General features: G+C 35.9%; 3 protein-coding genes across 4 annotated transcripts; 2 read left to right on the forward strand and 1 right to left on the reverse strand.

Moving 5' to 3' along the window:
* Positions 1–136: 136 nt before the first annotated feature.
* Positions 137–6,489, forward strand: SULA (NAD(P)-binding Rossmann-fold superfamily protein). 2 transcript variants are annotated; one of them, XM_008238611.3, is made up of 13 exons: positions 137–304; positions 416–469; positions 830–905; positions 1,300–1,359; positions 1,889–2,007; positions 2,425–2,469; positions 2,586–2,664; positions 3,248–3,309; positions 4,524–4,626; positions 5,122–5,182; positions 5,449–5,519; positions 5,949–6,088; positions 6,165–6,489. In XM_008238611.3, exons 1-13 carry the CDS (start codon positions 227–229, stop codon positions 6,267–6,269), a joined length of 1,053 nt encoding a protein of 350 aa, XP_008236833.2. In that variant the 5' UTR covers positions 137–226; the 3' UTR covers positions 6,270–6,489. The 2 variants fall into 2 exon arrangements, with proteins under 2 accessions (XP_008236833.2, XP_008236834.2); XM_008238612.2 differs by having other exon boundaries at positions 163–304; positions 820–905.
* Positions 6,490–7,727: 1,238 nt separating this feature from the next.
* Positions 7,728–11,160, forward strand: LOC103335594 (3-oxo-5-alpha-steroid 4-dehydrogenase family protein). Its single transcript, XM_008238608.3, has 7 exons — positions 7,728–8,182; positions 8,627–8,961; positions 9,702–9,936; positions 10,208–10,306; positions 10,426–10,497; positions 10,662–10,794; positions 10,926–11,160. The coding sequence occupies exons 1-6, from the start codon at positions 8,027–8,029 to the stop codon at positions 10,764–10,766; spliced, it is 1,002 nt and encodes a 333-aa protein (XP_008236830.2). The 5' UTR covers positions 7,728–8,026; the 3' UTR covers positions 10,767–10,794; positions 10,926–11,160.
* Positions 11,151–13,675, reverse strand: LOC103335596 (NADP-dependent D-sorbitol-6-phosphate dehydrogenase-like). The gene is made up of 6 exons (XM_008238610.3): positions 13,420–13,675; positions 12,655–12,749; positions 12,429–12,546; positions 12,149–12,281; positions 11,803–12,022; positions 11,151–11,650 (listed from the first exon to the last, which is right to left on the reverse strand). The coding sequence occupies exons 1-6, from the start codon at positions 13,553–13,555 to the stop codon at positions 11,420–11,422; spliced, it is 933 nt and encodes a 310-aa protein (XP_008236832.2). The 5' UTR covers positions 13,556–13,675; the 3' UTR covers positions 11,151–11,419.
* Positions 13,676–14,164: the final 489 nt, after the last annotated feature.

A 14,164-nucleotide genomic window follows, 5' to 3' on the forward strand; every position in this document is an offset into this window, starting at 1 on the left:
TTGTTGGGTTATTTTTTTTGCTCAAGCCCATTAAGGGCCCAATAATATTCTTGTTGGAAAATGGATGATGGAAATGGCCTTGTGGTTCCAAATCAAACACATTGCCGTACGTTTATCAGTGACTAAAATTGGTATTCAATCGTCATCTTTCTTTGTTTCACTACCAACACAGAAAAAGAAGTCAAGAAAGCAGCTTGTTCTATCACAGAGATTGAGCTTTGCAACAATGGAGCTCTGTAGAGCCACTGCCTTCTCATGGACCCACACTGTCTCTACCTCTCTTCATGTCTCTCTGCCCCTCTCTGTTAGTACCCAGCTCTCCCATTTTTCATCCTTGCTTTCTCACTTTGTTCACACAATGCTCCTTTCTTTTTTCCTTTAAATTTGTTTCATTTTATCTTTTTTGGGTTTTTAGAAGTTTGAGACTAAGAGACTCAGTGTTTGGTGCGCCTCTGATCAAACCCAGAAGGTATGCTCTTCAAATTTTGAATCTTTTCACACTCACATTTTGCTGATGATTCTGTGACAGTATTTTGCGAGCGTAGCTAATTCATTTGGGCACTTCAATCTTACTAGAATTTTGTATGCTGGTGCTCTAATCTTGTTAAACTAACTAACTTCCCTCCTCTTTGCAATGCAATTTGGACCAAAGTTGTGGAGATTAGACTACACAAAGTTACTTATCATCAGTCCTTTCTATAACATGGTGGTGTCATTGATTAGGATGAAGCATTTGTGTGTGTGTGTGTGTGTGGTTAACAAGTTAAATATTATGTAGGTTGCCTTTTGTTTGTTGGAGATTTCATTGACCCTTTGCAGGTTGTCATAGGCAAATACAATGACCGTATCAGTAACTGGAGCCACGGGTTTTATCGGTAGAAGATTGGTGCAAAGGCTGCATGCAGGTCATTTGAATTCCACCTCCAAAATTATATAATCTTGCAACTAATATGCAGTGTGTTTATTGTATTACCCTTACGTGTTAAGGTGTTATTATGCATTCCACCTCGGCTTAATGTTTTTCTTTTGGTATTTAATTATCTCCAATTGACTATTGATCCGATCCTTATTTTTACTGGAGCGGGCGAGTGCATACATGCATTTCTTCCAGTATTTGTGTGCATAACAAGGCACATTTAGAACCAAATCAAATCATTTCAAGGTTATGGTGTTGCTTGATTGCATTTACTAAGACTATATTGCCTAATACTTTTTTCCTATGTATAAAGCTGAAACTTATACTGCATGTCCATGCATTGCGCTAACTTAAACTTCCTCTTAATCCAATTTGGAATGCAGATAATCATAATGTGCATGTCTTGACACGGTCTAGATCCAAGGCTGAGTTAATTTTTCCTGGTAAGAAGGTAATGTATACGTGTAGTTATTTGGTAACATGTTCAATAACCTCCCCTCACAAGGAAAAAAAATAAAATAAAATAAAAAAGGAAGAAATTTCTCATTTGCACTTTAAGCAAACTGTTAGTTTGTGTTAAATGTTTTATGCTTGATAAACATTTTTGGGCCTGTCTCCTGTTGTTTCTTAAGTCATTGATTCAGTTATATTTTGGGCGAACATGTGAGGGGAGTATTAGTGTTTGTATTGAATGTGCTTGATTGATATACATTGTTGGGCTTGTTTCCTAAGAGTTTTATTTTTTGGGTTAACATAAACAATATTCAATTTCTTTTTAAAAAAATTAAAAATATTTCTAAATCTAAAATACTATTGCATACATATACAGATGGAAATTAACCACTTCCAGAACTCCTTGATTCATTGCTAAATGTCATTCGTTTTTTCCCTGTTAATAGTGAGATAACTAGTCTTCTGCATACATTGTTTCTTTTTTGGTTTAATACTGGAGATGTTCCTTGCCACTTGTAGTCAAGGAATTTCCAGGAATTGTGATTGCAGAGGAGCCAGAGTGGAAAGACAGTATCCGAGGTTCAAATGGCGTTGTAAATTTAGCTGGAGTGCCCATAAGTACAAGATGGTCTCCTGAGGTTGGTATCACTTGCTCATTTCGATCTTCCATTTCCATCTACTACCATTTACCTTTTTACTTAGCAACTAGTGATTACATGAATCAAAGATATAAACTTTTTGCCGCACTACTTTAGAGACTCTTCTTGGGTCTCACTCACTGCTATGTAAATAATTTTTATTGTCAAGCTCGTGCTTGTGACCTATTATCTGAAATATGATTAAAGGTATTAAATTAATCATAAAATGTTTTATCTTTAGCAAATAACATTAATGTATAATAAAATGAAAATTATTATAGTAGGAAAATTTTGTCATGAATTGACAGAACATTATATGGTATGTGACTCATATGATGTGTCAATATCAAAAGTCAACATATTGTATAGGCATCCCTAGAAGCTGGTGGTAGTTACTAACTTCTCATTGGACTGTAGATAAAGAAAGAGATCAAGGATAGCAGGATTAGAGTCACCTCAAAGGTAACCAGTTGTTTCTTATAAAGAACCACTCATGCTGCAGTCAAAATTAAAATTCACTTTCTCTTATATTTCTTACTGATGCAAAAACTAATTTGGCCTTTGAACTAATTGTGAAGGTCATAGATTTAATAAATGATTTACCAGATTCCGTTCAGCCTACAGTCTTGGTTAGTGCGACAGCCGTCGGTTACTATGGTCTGTTCTGTCCTACTCTTTTTATCTGTTAATGCCAATGTGTCACACTTTTGCGTGTTTTCAATTAATTTCAGTGATTTTTGTTGCTCTGCTAATATTAATCTGTTAAGCATTTTAGATGTTCATGTGGAATTTGTTCGTATTCTTGAGACCATTAGATTCTAATGGAGCATTTGGATACCCCATGGAACTGGAGTGTCCTCAAATATTTTATTTTACCCATATGTTTTTTGAATTTTTCTCAGAGTTTAGTATGATTGTCATATTGCATGAGTCACAAAGTTCCACAAAAATTACAATTAGGTGCTTGGTTCTGAAAACTGTTTTCAATCATTGATAAAGTTCAGACTGATACCTCCTCATGTCACGCCCCATTAGAGAACCAGTTAGCAAATATTATATTGTCATCGCATTGAGGCAATGCTCATTCTCTGCCTCTCACTGGCATATGATTTTCCATTGCTTTAAATGCTCAAGAATGTATAATCCAAATTTGAGGAGCCTCTTTATATCTTGCATTGCTAAACCCAACTTCCAGTTTCCATTTTCTCATTTTTATTTATCTTAATTTTTTCATGTTCAGGTACTAGTGAGACACAAGAATTTAATGAACAAAGTCCATCAGGAAATGATTACTTGGCTGAGGTATGCAATGACATAATTTATATTATGTATATTTTATGCATAATCATAATTTTTTTTTTTAAATGAATGAAGTCTATATGAGGTGGTAAGATATGCTTAAAACTTCTAAAATTTTGGTACCATCTACCAATTGGTCTAGTGGTACTTTTCTTTCCAATGTTGGAAGAGGTCTAGAGTTCAAATCCCCTCCCCCCATTAATAAAAACAAAAAATTTATAGAAAAAAACTTCTAAAATTTCGGTTATGTAGTATGTTCCAGAATATTAACTAACTGGTTATCATACTACATAAATGTAATATGTATAATCAGGTTGCGTCAATGGCAGAACCAAAAACCAAGGTGGAGAAGCCACCTGTTGAGGGATGGGATTGTGATTGTACTTCTACTTGAGAAAAAGGGAGAAGGAGAAAAATGAATGAAGTTGTTTTGTAGTAGGTTAATCCAGGAGTACTTGTTACATAGAACATGTGCGTAAGTTATTTTAAATCTGGATATCCTTAAGGAATAATGGTAAACTATAACAATTGGAGAGATTTAGGGAGAGGTTTAAGGGATATGAATTCGAAACTAAAATTAAATGAACTATTTGACCCTCAGTTCTTCTAACCCTTAAACATGGAGAATTACTTTTGTCCTTCTAGTGTAGAGACCAAAGTGGGTGAATCTCCTTATCAATAGTATATAGAAATTGATATAGGGAGCTTTAATACACACTTTCATATTGGATATATCATTCCTTTGCTGATCTGTTATTTAAAAGTTACAGGCTGCATTGATGAAGATCTCGAGTTTGTGACTGTAACTTATGTATGCCTAACTTTTAACCATGTGGTGCTTGCCTGATCAAGTAGAATATTTCCTGATTATGTTAAATCTTTTTTTTTAAACGAAGATTATGCTAAATCATGTTTAATCCCTGGTTTTCGTTGCGAACACTATCCTAGGTCTTTTGCAGTTCAGATGAGTTAGAATTATGTTTTATTGTTTTCCTTTTAGAGTTTAAAGCTCGTAGTCAATGGAGTCTACTGTTATTATGAATAGAACAATCAACCTTCAAACCATGAACATATTCTCTGTTCGGCTACATTCTGCAATATATCATCACTTTTTATTACTAACAAATGACTTCCAATGCATGAAGAAATATGACTTCTGCTTGTTCTTTTGAGCTCAACATTTCATCCTCATCTTAAACTAAAATGCAACCTTTCAGGTTTGTAGAGAATGGGAAGCAACTGCCCTCAAAGTAAATAAGGATGTGAGGTTAGCACTTATTCGCATAGGTGTTGTGCTTGGCAAAGATGGCGGTGCTTTAGGTATGAATAGTCCTGTCAACCCTTACTTCCCTTGTATGTGCATGAACTGAACTTATCTACTTTGACTGTGGCTATGACTGGTACTATGAAATGAACCCTTGCATTGTATGCTCACGTTGCGTATGACTAGTACTTCACCCTTGCATGTATGCTCATTAACAAAACTTGCCTACTTGGATTTTGGGTTTGTCCACTTTACTGTTTAATTATACATTGACCAATCTGGTTATGCTTAGGGTTGCATGATCTTTTCAGACCCAAAAAAAAAAAGGGTTGCATGATCTCATAATTGTATTGGGATATTTTATGCATAGTTATATCTAATGTTCTATTTCTGTTGTCATCTAAGAAAAATATACTAGCAAAATTGTTCTAAAAAGTTGTATGATTTTTATCTTCTTAGCGTAACAATTATACATATCTAGAATTTTGTTGGTTTCAAGGTAACAAAGCTTCTCCTGCCTCACACATACTTACACCTTTGAGCTTATGCAGCTAAAATGATCCCTCTCTTCATGGTGTTTGCTGGAGGACCCTTGGGCTCTGGAAAACAATGGTATTTTTCTTAAATTTCAGTCCTTTGTAAGAGTAGTCTGTCACACTTTTGTGCTACTAACACTGTACGGTTGGCATTTTCCTCTGGTTCAGCATTAAAAAGGAAAATTTAAGCATTTCAATTATGTTAATGAATTAATATAACTTGACAAATTATGTTTTTACTTTCAACATGTATTATCTACTGGATGCCTGTTTAATGAAGAGAAGAAAATAAATGCACCGAAGATAACAACAAATGTATTTATTATTCTCAATGTGCTGTAGGTTTTCCTGGATTCATCTGGATGACATAGTGAACCTGATATATGAAGCTCTATCCAATCCATCTTATAAAGGTAAAGATTTCATTATTTGTAATTTTAATTATAGTTTTAGCAAAGTACAAAAGGATTGATGTTGGAATAAAACCAACATACTGGTGCTGAAACTGATGATTCCCTGTTTTCATCTAAAGTTTGCTAGCACATGGAGATAACTACACTTCTAAAGAGTTCTAGGACTCTATTAATCTAACATACCGTTTCATATTATTATATCTTGTTCCCTTCTCAAAGCTACTCAAATTAACTGACATATGCAGTCACAGTAGATATCAAATGTTTTCTTTACCATACCTGCATACAAATATACGATAAATGTGTTCAGCTTTTCAACAATTACCAAAATCTCAGGAGTTATCAAATTTTCACCTAGGCTATCCATGTGATACTGGTTCTCGGAACTTTTCAATATATTGAACGCGGTTGTTAAAACCTTAATCTCAGGGGTTATCAATGGAACTGCACCCAACCCGGTTCGATTTGCAGAAATGTGTGAACATTTGGGAAATGTCTTGGGTAGGCCTTCATGGCTGCCTGTACCAGATTTCGCCCTGAAAGTGGTCCTTGGAGAAGGTGCTTCTGTGGTAAGAATTTTCTTTATCTTCTTTTCAATTTTCTCCTGAGTGCATATTGCTCAGAAACTCAATAATGTCATTGCAGGTTCTGGATGGGCAAAGGGTGCTTCCAGTTAAAGCCAAAGAATTAGGCTTCACGTTCAAGTACTCTTCTGTGAAAGATGCTTTAAGATCCATTATTTCACAATAAGTGACCTGATGTGACAAAGGAAACATCCATGGTTCTTCATTCTTTTAGGTATTGTTATAATAAGTTGCAGAAGAAACATCTTCTTTTTCGTTCTTTTTGTTAGATATAAGAAATTCAGATTCAAGTAATCAAGTGAGATTTGGGTCCTTGTATTGTAGATGCTATGGATCGGCTGTCCTGGCTCCTTAACCAATTACAAAGTTTTTAAGTGGTTACTATATTCACATGCCTCTAAAAACAAATTTTGAAAGTGTTTTATATAAATCACACAACTTCCAACTATATGGCGTTCTCTTGATTCTGCATCATTAGCAATTTTTATTAGGATAGGGGGATGGGTAGAGTGTGGGACAATGGCTGGGGAGGAAGGAAAAGCAAGAGAAGATTAGGGAGAAGGGTTGCGGGTAGGTAGCCGAGGCTGTGTATAATTTGGGGTTTTGAACTTGTTTTCAATTTTTAATTAAGTAATTTGTTTAGTGTTGTTTACCCTAAAAATATCTGAGCCTTAGAATAGGCTTGAGATTATGTGATTTGCGAGCGTGCCAATATTAGCAGTATAAAACCCAAAACTTGAATGAGAATTGTAACTTGCGCACCATGTAAATAACTTCAGTCAAAGCAATTGTGAATTGAATGGATGTTCTTTTCTATGCCTCGAGACAAGACAAATGAGTACTTCATAATCTCTCTAATACAAGGGAAGGGAATAAAAAGAAAACAAACAGTAAACAAAAAAGGATCATAATAGATAGATCTTATAAGAACGGGGACTACTACCGCCTTGGATCACTTCTGGATCGATTAGAAGGCTTGGAATTGTTGAAGAATATGAGTCTCAGATCAAAAACTTGACTAAATAAAGACAAAATATAATGAATGGTTCTACTACTAATAACACCGAGGCCTTTTGTGATAAAACTTCACACATACTTGACTTTGTAGGTGGTTATGTTGGAGACAATATCGGTGTTTTTAGTAGTGGACCGCTGACCCGTCTCTAAATTTAACATGGTATCAGAGCGGGTTGATTGATTGGATTTAAATTGGGCATCTACCCTTACCCAATATGTAGTGTTCACATGTTGGGCAATGTTTACCCCTGCTCTTTATCCAATACGTGGTGCTCACGTGTTGGGCTGAATGATTGACTCTAATGTGGACTTGACTCCACGTGTGGACTATGACTCCCCATATCGGAAACTTGATTAAATAAAATACAAAATATAATGAATGGTTAAGATGGGACAATATCGGTATTGTTAGTAGCTGGCCGCTGGCCCATCTCTCGATGGGTATGAGTTTGTAATTACCTCATAAATTGGGGGTTTATTGTAGTTGATCTGGAAAAAAAAAATTTGTGAAATGGCGGAAGTTAATACAGCCCGAAACGACCCTGAACAGTGTCGTTTAATTTTTCAATACTGTGCTATAACTTTACCTCCTCCCACTAGCAAAGACGCAAAGCTCGGAGACTAGTTCTATGCCAAAACCTCACGTCACGCCTGGTAATGGTATCTCATCAACTTGGACGACTCGTGTCCACCACCTCGTGATTGCATTCATTTCCACAATAAATTAAATCTCTCCCCAGATTTTCTTCTTTGTTATTTCCTTTTTATGTGCATTGCATGCACTGTTTCCCCGAAAAAAAAAAAGGCGCTTGCTCTTGAAGACCCAGTTGAGCCAGTGCTTTCCTTTGGCAGAGAGACTAGCATTTTTCAACTCTTTAAGCTCTGTTCTATTGGGATTTTGCTAAAATGGAGGTGGGTCTTGTTGGGTTGCTCAGAACAGCTTGGATTGCAGCGATACTGCCTCTACTCATAGCTTCTGTACCTTCTTCTAGGCTGAGCTCATTTCATGGAGCTGTTTTGGAATTTGCCAAGAGAGGGAAGATCATGAAATCTTCTTCTCAGGTTAGTGATTGATTGCTTAACATGATTGATTGATTGATTGATTGTGATTGTCTTTTTAGGTTTATGGTCCGTTTGGTTGGGGAGAAAGTGGAAGAAAATAAATAAGTTTAAAGGTTTAAATTTTAAATTGTGATGGGTTTTGGAGGATGTAAACTCTTAACTAAGTGAATTTTGTACCGGGCTGAGTAGAAGTGAGGAGGCTTTCCCTCGTTTACTTTTCATTTCCAACATTTTCTCCGTAACAAACAGAGATTTTCTGAATTTGGAATATTTCCTTGGTTGATAGCATGACCTATGAGTTTGAATGATTCATATTCTTGTCTATATAGTTTTCAAAAAATTGCAGCAATGGAATCTTCGCTATTTAGTTTTGTTCTTTAGTTCCTTGCATGATCAATTTTCCCATTTTCAAACTTCCGAAATTTTCCTGTTCTTGTATTGTAGAAGTTCACAGTTCCTCAAAAGTTCTTCTGCCATTTCTATCTGGTGGCTGTAGTGTGGACAACCTTACTCCTTGTTACAACTGGGATGTATGCGTATAAAACAGTGCCATTGGTTTATCCTACATTTCCCAGCCAATTGACTGGAGGTTCACACATCTTTTCATGGCATAAGTCTCAATCGATTCCTGTAAGTTATAGATATGGCGTTTGGCGTTCTGTCTTTCTGCTTTTATTGATGGAAGTTCAAGTCTTGAGGCGCCTCTTTGAGACAATATATGTATTCAACTATAGCTCCTCTGCTCGGATGCACATTTTCGGATATCTGACTGGACTCTTGTAAGTTATTTCAGAAACCCTTGTCCTTTCAATTTTTTGCCATGATAGTTGGCTTTGTGCAATACATATATTGATTTGCAGCATGCATCTTTTCAACTGCTTTCAAGATGTCATTAATTTACGGCATCTTTAATGGTATTGTTGTTAATACAAGTTGAGATACCCCTTCCAAATTATACCTGTTCGTTGTGAAAACCAAATCTCAAATGGTAAAGCGTAAGAAAGTTGGCTGAAATTCATATTTTCTATAACCGCTACTGCAGTTTTCCATAGGTTAAGCCTGGTTAAAACATCTCCGACTTTTTTCTTTCTTGCAAGATGTACTCTCTTCTATATAATAGATATTGTTTTAATAATTGTAAAATTTAGGAGTCATATATTTATGGGAACTCATAACTGACTAACCTTTTAGTAAATTTAGGTTTTAGCCAAAAAAAAAAATTTCACTTTTGGAAAAAGCCAAAACTTTTTCAAAAAAGACAGAAAAACCTCTCAACTTTCAAATCAAAGACATGCAAATGTAAAGGATTTCTTAGGAAATCTAAAAATAAATAAGGGCAATTTTGTCCATTTTGGCTTATTTTACAAATTTTCTCTCTCCTTTGTGTTTTTCCAAAGTCTCCCTAACCTTTTTGTTCTGGAATGACAAATGTTTTGCAGATGTCAATTTCCCATGTTCTTTCACGTTTACTGTATACATGATAGATGTTCTACTGATTTATGTTATTTTCTGATGTTAGCTTCTACACAGCAGCACCGTTGTCACTTTGCTGCAATAATGCTCTGGAGGTGTATAAATTTTCATTGAATGCAGTGGCTGAGTTCATTGTCAAAGGCAAGACTACTATGCAACACATGGAATTTGATTGGTTGGAATTTGTGGGTTCTCTTTTGAGGCTTCGTTGGCTCCAATGGACTGGTGCGGTTATATTCTTTTGGGGCTGGATCCATCAGCGCAATTGCCATGCAATTCTTGTATGTTTCATCACACGCACATACTCTCTCTTCTGCTGTTCGAGTAAACATATATTCTATGCCCTAAGAAATCATACTAAGTTGTTTAAATTTGAAGAAATATATAAAACAAAATGGAATAACCTGACATCCACGAGGTGCTGCAGAAATATATACTGAACTGAATCATTTCATACAGCTGATTAGAGGAATTTATATCTGTTGTTTCTTATTTCAATCGTCTTTGCATTCACTTTTATGCTGTCCACTGACTTACGAATATATTTAACAGGGCTCATTACGGGAACACAGTGGACAAAATGATGAATATGTGATTCCTCATGGTGATTGGTTTGAAGTTGTTTCATCTCCACACTATCTGGCTGAGATAGTAAGTCTCATGCTTCCTTTCACTGCCTGCCTCAGGAGTATTCTTTTGTCATGATTAACTTTGAACTTCTTCCTGAGTCTTGATTTATATGGTTAATTGCTTTTCTGGTGATGATGAAGGTTATATATGCTGGCCTTGTGGTTGCTAGTGGAGGAACAGACCCTACAATCTGGTTACTTTTTGGATTTGTGGTACGATTTTTGTTTTTTATACTGAAAATATAAGGTACATAAACATGCATACAGAAGAGTGCTCACGTGCACACACACGCACACGAGAGAACAAGAGTCCACACACGCACAAGAGACTGATGTCCTCTATAGTGACTTTACTCTTTCATTGGGGTATCTTTCAGGTGTCAAACTTGGTATTTGCAGCAGCGGAAACACATAGGTGGTACCTCAAGAAGTTCAAGAATTATCCCAGTAATCGGCTTGCCATTTTTCCATTTGTATACTAAGTGCAAACATATAATAGCTTGTGCAAAGGTAAGTGATCGTAAGGCTTTGTTATACACACTTGAACAATCAATATGGTAGCTTCTTTTCTGCCCACAGCAAGCTGATGGAAAGATTGAAAACTTTGATGCCCTTCCCAAACTTTTTTTCTTGTTTAACAGAAAGAAGGGATGGATAGGAGAGCCTCTGACAAGTCTCCAATGTACAACTCTGTGGATCTTGACATACAAGCAAGTACATTGTAACTTGATACTCCGTACAATTTCATCCAAAGAAGCATGTAGCAACAAATAGGTATGCAATCTGTAATTGGTACACCAAACTATACATATGATTTACTTTAATGATCATTCTATTAAATATTAATACCAAACAAATACATATGGTTTACTTTAATGATCATTCTATTAAATATAAATACCAAACAAATACAACAGCCTTCATTTTATTTAGACTTTTCTTTGCAAGGCCTAATGCAAAGATGTACAAAATTATGGAGTTTTCGAACTAACCGATACAATGAGCATTGTTGGAGGACATAAAGCTCAGTTTATTGCAAGTGAAAATTCATAAGGGTTTCTGTTTTGCTTCCCTTTTTGTCACCCTTTGAAGAACATGTGGAAGCAGTGACTTGGAGGCTTTCGAATTATGCAGTTTATGCATAAACATCTACTCCCCAAGATAAGGAAGGTAGAGTGGTCCTGAATTTCTTGTCTATAGTATTGATCAGCTCTACGTCCTCTTTCTCCAGCTTGAAGTTAAGAACTTCCAAATTCTCTTTCAACCTCTCAACTTTTGAGGACTTTGGAATCACTGGTGTGCCCCTCTCAAGATTCCACCTCAGAGCAATCTGGGCCACACTCTTTTGGTACTTTTTAGCCAGACCCTGAAAAAGTAAGAGAAATAGGTGAACAAATATTTTATGAATGCCTAAAGTTCTCGTGCCAGAATGGGAATCTGGATCACACGAGAACCTGGATCACACGTTCATCTGATCGCATGATCGGTCGTTCGTATCTGTAGAAAGAGTATACTTACAATGAGAACTGGATCTTCCAGAGGTGAAATGGAACCAAATGCTTTGACATTAGCCGTAGCACCTCCTAGAGGGGTGTGGGCCATAGGTACAACTCCATGTTTCTTACAGAATCTGACGAGAGATTCACGCTGGAAATAAGGGTGAGTTTCAAATTGGCTCACGTGAGGCTTGATTTTGGCGTAAGATAAGCAATCTCTGGTCAGAAAGAGCTCGTAGTTGCTGCATATAATATCATCATTTTTCTGTTAGGACACAAGACCAATTGAAAAAAAAAAGATTCCCCACCAAAACAAAAAAAACATTAACATAAAAGAGCCGATGATCATTTGATTCAATGACATTCACCTGAGACCAATGCTACGAACTAGGCCGAGGTCAACGGTCTTTTCCATGTCGTGCCATGTAGTTTCCAGGGAGACTGTTACGTCTATGTCCAACACCTTATTCTCGTCCAAAAGACTAGCAGTTGTACCAACTCCTGTGAGCACACAAGCAATGGGTCAAATACCAATTCGTTGCAATCTAGATGAAACATACCATCTATCGGTTTTAGACACATGTCATGTTTTAATTGGATTATCCTAACACAATCACGAAAGAAAACGAGAGAGAGAGAGAGAGATACCGCTATGTTTGGTGGCTAATGGGTAGTGAACAAGGTAGAGATCCAGATAATCTAACTGAAGCTTCTTCAGGCTATTTTTGCAGGCCTCAACCACATGCCCATGGTCTGAATTCCAAACCTGCAATTACATACACATGAACATAACAAATTATATGAGATAAGGTCTAATAATAATACTACTCTTAAAATTAAGCAACTTCATTAGATTGGCAATTAGACTACTGGCCTTGGAGGTGATGAAAAGTTCCTCCCTCTTGACAAGCCCACTCTGAATTGCTTCTGCAATTGCTTTCCCAACGTCTATCTCAGTCTTGTAATGAGCTGCAGCATATATATTCAAAATTTAATAAATAAAAGTGACAATATTTTTAAATTATAAAACAAAAAGAACAAAATTTATATTAGTTTTTAGGGTCACCAGGATTGTACTTTTTCTTTTTCTTTTTGGTCGGGATTTTCCTATATCCTATGTGAAGCAAACATTTGACTGGTCCAAAAACATAGGAACGATCGTATGTGCCACTCATTTCTTTTCCTTCCCTCATCAAACTGCACCTTAATTATCCTAATTTGGCATGTTGTCGGTGGTGCACTTTTTTTTTGTCCGGCCAAACAAAGGAACCATGTAGGTTTAGTCAATTGTCCATGGTAGCGAGCTTTGGAATGATTTAAACTATCGTTTTGTTTTTTTTGTCTGAATTTAAACTATCGTTTGTAAAATAAATATATATAAAAAATTATATAAATTATAAATTAAAAAATAAAATTAAAAAAATTAAAAAAAATTAAAAAAAATAAAAAAATAAAAAATAAAATAAAAACCTTGTTTTTTACAACTCAACAACGCCTATTATTACAGTAAGAAGAAAAAAAACTTGTTTTTATTTGTCTTTATTCACAAGATATTGGAATATTAATGTAAAGATGAAGAAAAGATGGTCAATCTTGGAAAGAAACTAAGAAGAAGGTGAGGGGATGGAAGGGTACATACCAGCAGCATCAAAATGGCGATAGCCGAGCTTGATTGCGTTTAAGATGGCGCTCCTGAGCTCTTCTTTCTCCAAGCGCCAGAGGCCGAGACCGATGACGGGCATCTCGAAGCCATTGTTGAGAGTTATGGTGGACATAGTTTCTCACTCTCCAAACACAAACCGACTTCTGCAGTCTTTTTTTCTCTCTCTCTCTCTTTTCTCTCGTGTATGAGTATTTGCAGTGTTCTCTCTCGTGTTGTGAGTACTCAAACCTCGTGCCCCTTGTGACCTTATATAGCTGCATGGGCATGAAATAATTAAGGAAGCAGGCAAATTTAAATAAATAAAATTCAATAAAATAAAATAAAAAGAAACTTTATGTTGGAAAAGGTGATTGGGTCCACATGAATAATGAAATGAACAGTGATTTTTTTAAATTTTAGCCCGGATGTTATGGGTCTTTATAATCTTTCGGGCTGACGTTGCGGTATCTTATTGCTCGTTTGATAATATTTTCGTTTTAAAAAAAAAAAATTTGGGAAATTGAAAACCATTTGGAATTATTTGTTTTTGGTTTTTGGTTTTCATTTTAGGTAATATTCTGTGCACACATTCTCTCCCTCATCCATCCTCCTTCCCCTTTCCTCCAATCATCCATGCCTCCCATTTCATCCAATCGTTCTCTCTCTCTTGTCGTGTATGTATTTTCTTTCTATCTTTTATTTATTACCGAAATAAAATAATAATAAAAACCGAAAACAAGGA

Source organism: Prunus mume, linkage group LG6 (genome assembly GCF_029339155.1).
Source record: "Prunus mume cultivar Tortuosa linkage group LG6, ASM2933915v1, whole genome shotgun sequence".
Lineage (NCBI taxonomy): Eukaryota > Viridiplantae > Streptophyta > Magnoliopsida > Rosales > Rosaceae > Prunus > Prunus mume.